At 39.3% G+C, this 10,454-nt stretch overlaps 2 protein-coding genes across 2 annotated transcripts; one reads left to right on the top strand and one right to left on the bottom strand.

Moving 5' to 3' along the window:
• Nucleotides 1-278: 278 nt before the first annotated feature.
• Nucleotides 279-3,635, bottom strand: LOC108674784 (organic cation transporter protein). Its single transcript, XM_018162759.2, has 3 exons — nt 3,095-3,635; nt 1,975-2,645; nt 279-1,664 (listed from the first exon to the last, which is right to left on the bottom strand). Exons 1-3 carry the CDS (start codon nt 3,415-3,417, stop codon nt 718-720), a joined length of 1,941 nt encoding a protein of 646 aa, XP_018018248.1. The 5' UTR covers nt 3,418-3,635; the 3' UTR covers nt 279-717.
• A 936-nt stretch (nt 3,636-4,571) lies between these two features.
• On the top strand, nt 4,572-6,284 carry LOC108674764. Its single transcript, XM_018162737.1, has 4 exons — nt 4,572-4,691; nt 5,072-5,511; nt 5,978-6,125; nt 6,278-6,284. The coding sequence occupies exons 1-4, from the start codon at nt 4,594-4,596 to the stop codon at nt 6,282-6,284; spliced, it is 693 nt and encodes a 230-aa protein (XP_018018226.1). The 5' UTR covers nt 4,572-4,593.
• The last annotated feature ends 4,170 nt before the right edge of the window (nt 6,285-10,454 follow it).

A 10,454-nucleotide genomic window follows, 5' to 3' on the forward strand; every position in this document is an offset into this window, starting at 1 on the left:
TTGACAAAACTGTGTTATGAGAAAAAACTGTTTTTAATTCTATATGAGAATTTAATAGATGGAATATTAAAAATTATGACCGCAATTTTATATGCCACACATTGCTGGAAGTTGTGCACCAACGAAAGTTGTAAAATTCATTTACGGCGTTGTTAGCTGTGATTGATCTATTTTATGGTGGACTGCCTGATAAATGTCATCTGTTTATTCACTTCTAACTCGCAGGGTCGAATGAGAGCTCAAAAATTAGGTTAATTAATTATTTCAATTCCATTCATTATTTACAAAAATACATTCTAGAATTTCTGGCTTAAATAACTAGACATAAATTACACATAAGTTACAATGACCTGATGCTTTAAATATGTGCAATATTATCATAGAATAACGCACATTATTGAAATTTCTCATGTACTCTTTTCAAATATTTACAAATTGAAAAAACGTGTGTCTATCCAGACTTCAGAGTCTCGAAGACTCCTCGCATCTTCAGGAATATATCAGCTGTAAAACTCTCTTGTTGTTAGGACATCAAGATAACATTCTACAGCTATTTTCTTTCGGTAAACTTGAAACATTGAAGTGACACCAAAATAGAACATTGCACTGCATCAAAAAACATAACGGAATTTAAATAAAGTTTATAGCTCCGTAAACTGATTTATAAGTTTGTTCTATTCATAGATTTCAATATATCGAGAGAGGTTGTAAACTCGATCATGGTGTTTCCTTCGGGGGCGCAGGCAGGTAAATAGTTTCCTTCCTCCTCCTCCTGAAGAGGGAAGACCTGTAGCTTTCCCCTCGAGTGAAGTTGCGGGTACGGGCTATGACCAGGGAGCCGCGAGTCGGGGATTTAGGCTCTTCAATAATTTCGGGGTCTGGCAAAGGTTTTTGGGTGCAAGGGAATGACCAAAACTTGAATGATTTGCAAAAGACTTCACCCTCCATCAGAGTTTCTGGTAGCTGGGAATGCAGCGTCTCTGGTAAAAAGAGTGCCAGGCAACCTGCTATCACGGCCAGAGCTCCAAGAATCAGCAATGGCAAAGCCGGAGATGTTCTACCAAGTAACACAATTTGTGGTGCCAGCAGAGCTGCGACGTGCCCGGCTGTGTGAACTGCACTCATGCCCTGGGCCCTGATCACGGTGGGCATAATCTCAGCTGCGTACTGCAATCCAATATTAAACGCCGTATTAACACAATACCTACCAAGGATAGCCAAGGTTGCTATGGTGTAGACATGATCTTGTGGGACAGCTAGTACAGCCAGTGTGAATAATCCTGACAACAACATACTTCCGAAAGCATACCACCTTCTTCCCCACTTGTCGAGGGTGAAGGTTAAGATTGTGTCCGCTGGGAACTCAGTAGCAGCCGCTACAGTGAAGATGATGAACACATCCAGTGGAAGGTTGGACACATTCCTAAGGTGCCCATCGTAAGATAAAGTTACCAACATCCAATACAGAGTAACGATGATGAATGTCCTCAGTTGTGCTGGTGTTTTCCTGATGTCTAGTAACGTTTCGGTGTCTTCTTCCGTCTCTGCTAATCTTTTCGCTTGCCACATCGAAGACTCGAACTTCTTGAGTACCTCTTCAGGGATCTTTTTCTTGTTGACGCTTGCAATTTTAGTAACGATCTTGATGGATTCCTCTATCCGACCTGCACAAATGTAAGCGTTCGTCATGAGTAAGTCCTCACATCAAATTAATTATTACTGAAAATATTAGACGGTTTCTATTTTTTATTTTGAATTGATGCCTGCTTGTTATCAATAATAACATTAATTTCAAAATAAGATATCTATCCTACTTACACGACGGTAATAATTGATCCGTAGCTATTTTTAGTTCAATGTGCAGTTAGGATACAAATTAAAATAAAAAGTAAAAAATGGCACCGATCTCGAACAGACCGTGCAATTGAAAAGAATGAAAAAAACTGTGAGTGCAACCGGCGACAAATCTCTCACCTTGCAGCATGAGCCACCGAATGCTCTCCGGAATGAAGTAGTACGCGCTGGCCCCGAACAACATAGGCAGGCTACAGAGCACCGAAAAGAGCCTCCAGTCCGCTACGAGCACCGCCAACCATGGCACAACCACCGTTCCAATCGTATAGAAAATCGCGATTGACATATTTGCAACGATTGTTCGGTGTTCTGGTGCAAAATATTCCAACGCCAGTACGTACATCATGATGAAGATGTTATCGAACGCAAGTCCAGCAATGAACTTGTAGATAGCGTATTCAACGAAGGTCGTGACCGTGGCGGTCAAGAGACACGACACTGCCCCGATGATGTTGGTCCCGACGAGCACCGGAATTCGTCCAAACTTATCGGCGAGCCATCCAATGATCAGACCGCCCACCACCGCCCCAACGAAGAAAATACTCTGCGCTGTCGCCGCATAGCCACCCCGGCTACACACCCAGTCCAGGTCAGACACTATGGACGCGTATCCTCCTACGCGAGAAAAGTCATACTCCCAACTTGTGCACTCGACTGTCCCCCACGAAGAGTTCGGTACCACAGATTGACCAGCGTCCAGCGACTGTCGGATGGCAGCGAAGTCGACATCGTATACCCGACAGCTGTCGTATCTTCCAGTCTCGGCAGAAATGGGCGCACTCAAGTTGCGTCTGTAAAATTAAATAGTTCTCAATAAAGTGATGATTTGAACCAGTGTTTGAAAGTCCTCAGAAAAAATCCTTTGTGCACATACTGGTATGACAATTACAACGAATGAACCGGTTTCAAAATTGTCAATGGCTTAGGGATTATTTCTTGGAAGTGTTGAAATTGTAATGAAATTCAGATGTTTATAATTAGCCATTGTAAGGGCAGCGCGTTCGTAAAATGTAGTGGAATTCTTAACCTAATGAATTATTACTCGAAAAAGTTTGAAAATCTTCGGCGATGAAACACAGCATATGGAGATCAAATGACATCATAGTAATGGAGTATTCACGATTGGTTTTATTTTAGTAAGGGGTGTGTATTAAGCAGTGATGTTGCATTCACAGTTATTACTATAGTAGATGGTTATGTACATCAAAATTATGATTTGTTACACTTCTTAAGGGCTCACCTGACATCGAGAGGAAGATGCAGGAGTTCTGGAACTCTGCACCAATGTTCAGGTTCCAGGGTCACAAAAATGTGCGGGAAATAAATCAGGACTAAATTAAAGCAAAACGGAGCCATTGCGAGGAAAAGAAGCTTTTGGTAGCGGCCAAACTTGTCCAAGTATGGCACGATGTCGTCGAAATCCATAAGTTCCTCGTTGAGATCAGTGAGAGGCGCGGGATTCTTCGTTTTATTGGAAATTTCATCTTGTTTCTTTTTGAGGCTCTGCTGGTTGAAGCCTTCATCGTCGATGAAGGCTGCATTTACGTGGGCCTGCCTACTCATTCTGAGAATTTTTTCGTGGAAGTTGAATCAAAGTTTTTTCAGATTTTCACTTGATTTTTCTCAACAAAGCATAACGAAAGTTCACGTTCATGTTTTTGACAACAACTATTGTTAATGCACTCAAATGATTCTTCAATCGAAACTTATAAGAAATACACAATATTCTGAGGAATCAAGTGATGCAGAGTACATTAAAAATAGATCAAATTTATCATCATTGTTCAATTCTTTACGACAATTAACTTGAATTACAATTATTTATTTAGTGTTTGTTCAGTTTCTATTTTCAGAACTTGAAAATCGAAAATCCAGAGAAAATATCGAAATCTATGAAACCTGGCAGAAAAGGCATTAATTAAAGTAATTGCGATTTCCAAGTAAATAACTAATTTTTCATTAAGAAAACAAGGTTCCGCTTCAGTCATAAAATGGAAAATTTTATATGGCATGCAACATGTACTTATATTAATTTATGAAACACTTGAAGAAAAATGATAAAACCCAAACGGAAATCAGCACAGATATCGTGCACAGTCTAGGTATAACCTAGTCTCTGGAGACTAGGTTATCTCGGAGCAGCACACGTGCTGGCCCGGACGATGCAGGACGACAAGTGACGAGCGTGAGCGCGACACATCCGATGTAGGGGCGGCGCTACCGGATGAAGCACGGTTGTCCACAATCGTTGCGCCATCAAACAGCAAACATGGGTACTTACCGAAGCTGCGGTAGCCGCACTTAGGAAAATAGATGGTATTATTGTCCAAATAATCGCACTTGCTGCATGTAGCGTTGAAACGTATTTTTTTTCTGGGTTGAGACGTATTTTTTCGAGATGACCCACAGAAGGGCAAATGTGCGTCGCTATTTAGAAAAATTTTCGTTAATTTCTTTGAGTGTGCGTTTACGTCTACTAGACTCTAAAGTAATTGACTGCATTTGACAGTCAACAGTAATTAAGAATATATCTAGCAGTGCAATTGCCATCATTGTCTTCAATACACAATTAAGTGAAATTCAGAGATCAAAGTACCGTGCTCGAAGAAAGGCCTAAGTTATTCAGTGGCAATCTGCTGACCTTGGTTTTACCCTGGATAAAACTTCAAGGATTAGTGAGACATTTTAGACACGAGATTTTGCCGAGTCATATCCTCGCCCGAGACGCTCACGGTGCATATGGCCGCCAACTTCAAGCAGCTCGTCGCGGTCAAGGACGTCGTCCAGCCATGGCTCAGCTTCGTCAAGGACAGGACCTTCCAACACAGCGCCCAGCCGTAAACAAATACTTATATTTCTCAGCTTTATCAATTGCTATGTAGTGTGTATCTTTGTTTAAAACAGCCATTGGAAAATTCGACCTGTTAGGCAATGAAATTTAATACGAGTTGTTCCTTTGGTGGATGGAATGCCTATAAATATATCTACGTGGTTCATTCAAAACAATCTCCTTGTTTTGGTCATCGATCAAATCATCAATTAATTCAATTCGATCTTGCTTTAAGAATTGGTCATTTGTTATAAAAATTAATCGCAGTATATTTTATTCACTGAAGCATCTCTCCATGATAGCGTTTCAAACTCCTTGATTTTTCCAACAAAGCATTGTTTCTCCACCTAATTCAACACTTACAAATCAACTGTTTTTTGCGGGCAGACTTCACGTGGTAACGGACAGCAGCGCCCGCATGTTCTCAGGAGTTCTCCCGTTCGACATGCCCTCACAGCCGCCCGTGCGTCGCCTTGACTTGAACGAAGACAGACGCATACCCGTGGACGATGAGCACGATACGCACCTCAAGGAAAAGATCAAGAAACATGATCAAGAAGAAGAAATAAAATCCCTTGGCAAGAGCATCGGTAGCGTCTTGGACTCGAATAACGATCTTTCTCAACTGACGCTGGAACCAGAGATTTCTGAGGACGATAATCGTTTTGAGGAGATTCCATTCGATGAGAATTTCGACGAAGTGCAATTAAAGAACGCGAATAACACTCAAGCTGTCACTAAGGGATCGAATATTATTGAATCCCTGAGGAATTCGTCCACGGCTGTTGAAACAGAGAGTTCGTTGACAGTGCATGGTGCGATTCACGGTGAGACATTCTATTACAATTTTATAATCATTAGTCATTTTATCAATATATTCTATAAATTGAACTCTGTCACCATTTATCATCCAAACTCCTCTATGAATAATTTAGGATTATTTTTTAGTCGATTCCATTGCACTCTATAGTAACTTTTCGCCGACTGCCGGTCTCGTTACGTGGCTTGAGCGAGGTCTAACACGGGTGATATAAAACTTGTCTCGTTTTGGATCTAAAGAATAGTTTTGGACTTGAAGAATATTTTGGGATTTGAAGAATAGTTCTGGATCTAAACAATTGATGTGAATGTAACGTATTGTTCAGGTTCAAAAAGATATATTTGCACCTAAAATATAGTTCAGGATCTATGATATATTTCTGGATCAAACATATGATTTGGGTCCTCGAGAATAGTACTGTACTGAGAATAGTATTCCATTGAGACATGTTTTGATATAATAATTAATGGCAGAGGCGACTGCGTGGGTGTACGGGCTGCCTGCAGCAGACAGTGGCTACCTGCAGCAGACGGCTGTGAGCATCACGCAGTACACGCACTGGCACCTGCCTGCGCTGCTCACTGCCATACAGTTCTTCACGCAACTTGAGGTGACAAACGGGTATTATTGTCCAAATATCGTACACTTGCTGCGTGTAGCGTTGAGACGTATTTTTTATGGGCCAAACTGGGTCAAGATGACCCACACAAGGGCAAAAGTGCATTGATATTTGGACAAATTCTCGTTAATTCCTCTGAGTTTACGCCTACTAGACTCTAAAGAGTGCCTATTGATTCCACCAGTATAAACGTGCACGCATTTAGCCGTCAACAGTAATTAGAAATATCTCTATTCAGTTGGGCAGTTGCCATCAATGTTTATAATACAATTAAGTGAAGTTCAGAGTACCGTGCCCGAAGGAAGGCCTGAGTTATTCAGTGGCAATCTGCTGACCTTGGTTTTACCCTGGATAAAACTTCAAGGATTAGTGAGACATTTTAGACACGAGATTTTGCCGAGTCATGCTTTGACTTGNGGAAAAACCGATGCTTCTGCCGGTTACGAATTACAACGCGCATCGAGAAAACGTCGAAAACAAATCATTGTGCGAAAATTGTCTGCAAAATTCAACTGGTTATGGGAAAATTCGTTTATCGAGGCTGAAAACGAATATTCAACGAATAAATACGATGATTGTAAACTGTGCGTACCTCTTTCCTACATAATAATTATTTAATGCAATTTATGGTTAATTTTAAATTTTGAATATAATACGCTAATTTTTTATGTTATTTTATTCATTCTTGTCATAATATATTTCCCTATTTTTTTAAACTTCAGTAGTATGACTTATTTGTAATACAAATTATTTAGGCTGGAACAACATAAGACTGGAATGCTTGCGATACAAAAACCTGAGCGCCGACAACCAAGAAAAAAGATGCCGCAGGGGAGTCCCAGTTCATCCTCGCCATTATATATTTCCCTATTCCCTTTAAAATTTAGTAATATGACTTATTTGTAATACAAATTATTTAGGCTGGAACAACATAAGACTGGAATGCTTGCGGTCCTAGAACCTGAGCGCCGACAACCAAGAAATGAAATGCTAGGGGAGTCCCATGAACAGCCCCTTCTCTCTTTCTCTAATTTTTTATAATTTCTGATGGAAATTCATGGCTCGGGTAAATTTCCCTAGCTTTTTCAGGTGAACTTTTGAGAACGTTCTCAAAAGTTCACCTTTTGAGAACACAAAGTTTAGAAGTTTTGAGAAAGTTTACCACTGCAGATCGTGCTATTAAAACTATACAGAGATTACATTGTGAAATTCCTCTGAAACAATTCCCTGAAGAGAATGTAACCAATTTTTATTTTCAAGCGTTTTTGCTAAAATTTTTTTCCAGTCGTAAAAAATTTTACATATGAGGCGAATCGTGATTCACACTTTTCTCTTCATTTCCTGGTCCCATTATTTGGTCCCTTTATTATTTCTCACATTTCCCATTAATTTGAGATTTCGATATAGCATCATAATTACGACGAAAAATAATCTAAACAGCATCTGAAGCACTGCAATTCTCTAGCTAACTACTAGATAACTACTAGCCAGCTACTTGCTAACTACTTGCTAACTACTAGCTAACTATTAGCTAACTACTAGCTAACTAATAGCTAACTACTAGCTAACTACCAGTTAACTACTAGCTAGCTACTTGCTTACTACTAGATAACTACTAGCTAACTACTAGCTAACTACTAGCTAACTACTAGTTAACTACTAGCTAGCTACTAGCTAATTACTAGCTACTAGCTAACTACTAGCTCGCTACTACTACCTACTAGCTAGCTACTACTACCTACTAGCTAAGTACTAGCTAGCTACCACCACCTACTAGCTAACTACTAGCTAGCTACTACTACCTACTAGCTAACTACTTGCTAACTACTAGCTAGCTACTAGCTAACTACTACTACCTACTAGCTAACTACTTTCTAACTACTAGCTAGCTACTAGCTAACTACTACTACCTACTAGCTAGCTACTAGCTAACTATATACTAGCTAACTATTAGCTACTAGCTAACTACTAGCTAACGCTGCAATAATTGCATATGAATGACTGAGCAATATTCAGCCTCGTTTAAAAGTCTGAGCAGGAAGTTGTCATGTTCCAGAAGTTTTTTTAACGTCGTGGAGCTCATCGGTACTAATTCCGAGGTCAGGGCGTGGCACTGATCTGAAGGTCACAGAAGTAACGGTTCACGAGAAAAAAAAAATGAAAGCTAGCAATAGGGAAGAAGTTGTCAAAAAGCATGTTTCCACCGACAATTCGAAAATTTGACACATAAATTGTTACATGAGACAAAAAGTATGTTTCTACCGACAATTTGAAATTTAAATTGTTACATGAGCGTAAATGGTACATCAGACTCAGTTATTTTATATATAGCGGCAAGGTGGCTCAGCGGTTACATTAATTAATTGAATGAGTGCCAAGACCATCAGTTATAGGTTATGGGTTATAAGTCATTGGTTCAATCGCCGCTTGCTGAGAAAATTCTGGTTGAAATCAGCAAGGTAGCCAAATTATTTAGAGCAACCTCATTGAAGCAGTGAATTGTGGGCTAAAATTAGCAAATTCCAAGGATCTGAGTCAAGCCGCCATATGCGGCCTCATCAAAGCCGGCACCACAGTTAATATTATTGTTTGCGAGAAAGTAATCTTTAAGAAATATTTTACTAGCTGTTCATGACAAATTAAATCCAATCGACTATGAGAAGCGAATGCGACGCCGTTAAAAGCCACTAAATTGTCTTAAAAGCATATATAATCACTATAGTTTGCAAAATTGGAAAAAAAACTCTACATAATTAAGTAAATTATTTATTTTGCACTCCGATTACTGCTCGGTATCCACATTTTTTCTGAAAGTAGGCGTCACATTTTGCTACGGTGCGAGTGACAACAAAGACAATAAAAACGACTTAAATATCAGGACTCATGATTCATCATAAAATATATCACTTTTTCGGTACAGTAAAGATGAAATTGAGCCATGCTAAGGTCTTGAACTTGAACTCGAACGTATTCTCTCGGTCGCGGCTTTAGCGGTGATCCTCATGGCCTAAATATTAACAAAAATGATGAATATCTTCGAAAATACCTTCATTTAATGTGATAACATATATCAACATTCATTATAATAATCAGTATTAACATCATAATAATAATAGATCATATACTACAACACTGTAAACTGATTCTTGGTCACTCTCCATTTTCAAGCGTTGTCATGCGGGCGTTAACATGAAAGAATTCAATTTAAAAAGAAAGATTCCTATTTACATAATATCCTTGATATTAGTGTACTGTACTATTAACTTGCAGTATTGATTCTCATACGCTCTGTTATTCGTGAGTTTCGCACCTCCTCACTCAGTCAAGTTGTGACGCCGTTTGCGATCTCACTGAGTGGCATGCAAGTTCGTTTAGCGCCGCGTCAGTGCGGAAGTCGAACTGACCTTGCGAAGTGAATCTGAGGGAAGCGATCGCGTCGTGCTGTAGCACTTCCCTCGCGTTGCCGTAACAAACTATTACGAAAGGTCATGTTGGAAGACCAATCGGATTCATTTAAACTTACTTGCTCATGAATTTATCGTATGGCAAGTTTGAGAAAAATTATGACGCAAATACGTACGTTAACAGGCGACGTATTATTTCAAAATAGTAGAGATGAAAAGTCTTTTTCAAATGAATAATCTCTTCGCAGCTCACAATTTAATAAACTAAATCTTATTTTTTTGGCAAATGCCTATTGAACTTTATTTAAGTTAAACAAATGCAGGCCCTTATAAGCAAGTTTAAAGGCTGGACTTAAAAATATATGCGCTTTGACGCAACGAAAAAAACATGAAGTAAAATTTTCGCAAGCGGAATACCCAGCGCGACCCTGCATGAGCGCGTTAACTGACGTATTTGAAAAGAATTCGAACGCTGTCGCTTTCTGAGGTCGTGAATGCGGAACAAAACGTCGCCGTACAGCACATTGACATCGAGTGATAAACATCTCTAGCCCATAAAGTATGACAAAAAAACATTAAGGCATTTATATCAGACGTACAGTTTTTACAGTGTTGCTGGTGTGACTGACCAAGGTTTACACCGAATATTTTGGGTAATATATTTAAATTACGTCTAAACGAGCAATACTGGAACTGTGCTTCGGCAAGATTCAATACGATGGATGAGGTAGATTCTTCTTAGAATATTCGTGTAAAAGTAAGTATCATCAGTTAACTCAAGTTGAAAACTGACAGCGACATAAAAGCTAATTGTTTAGATTTTAATCACATACGTGTAAATTCAGTCTTTCTGCTAATTATATTTGTATTCTTTATGCTTTAAACTGATGCTGGAGCTGATATTTTTTTAAATAAAATATTGTGAAT

This window comes from Hyalella azteca, unplaced genomic scaffold, assembly GCF_000764305.2.
Source record: "Hyalella azteca isolate HAZT.00-mixed unplaced genomic scaffold, Hazt_2.0.2 contig11184, whole genome shotgun sequence".
NCBI classification, from domain to species: Eukaryota; Metazoa; Arthropoda; class Malacostraca; order Amphipoda; family Hyalellidae; genus Hyalella; species Hyalella azteca.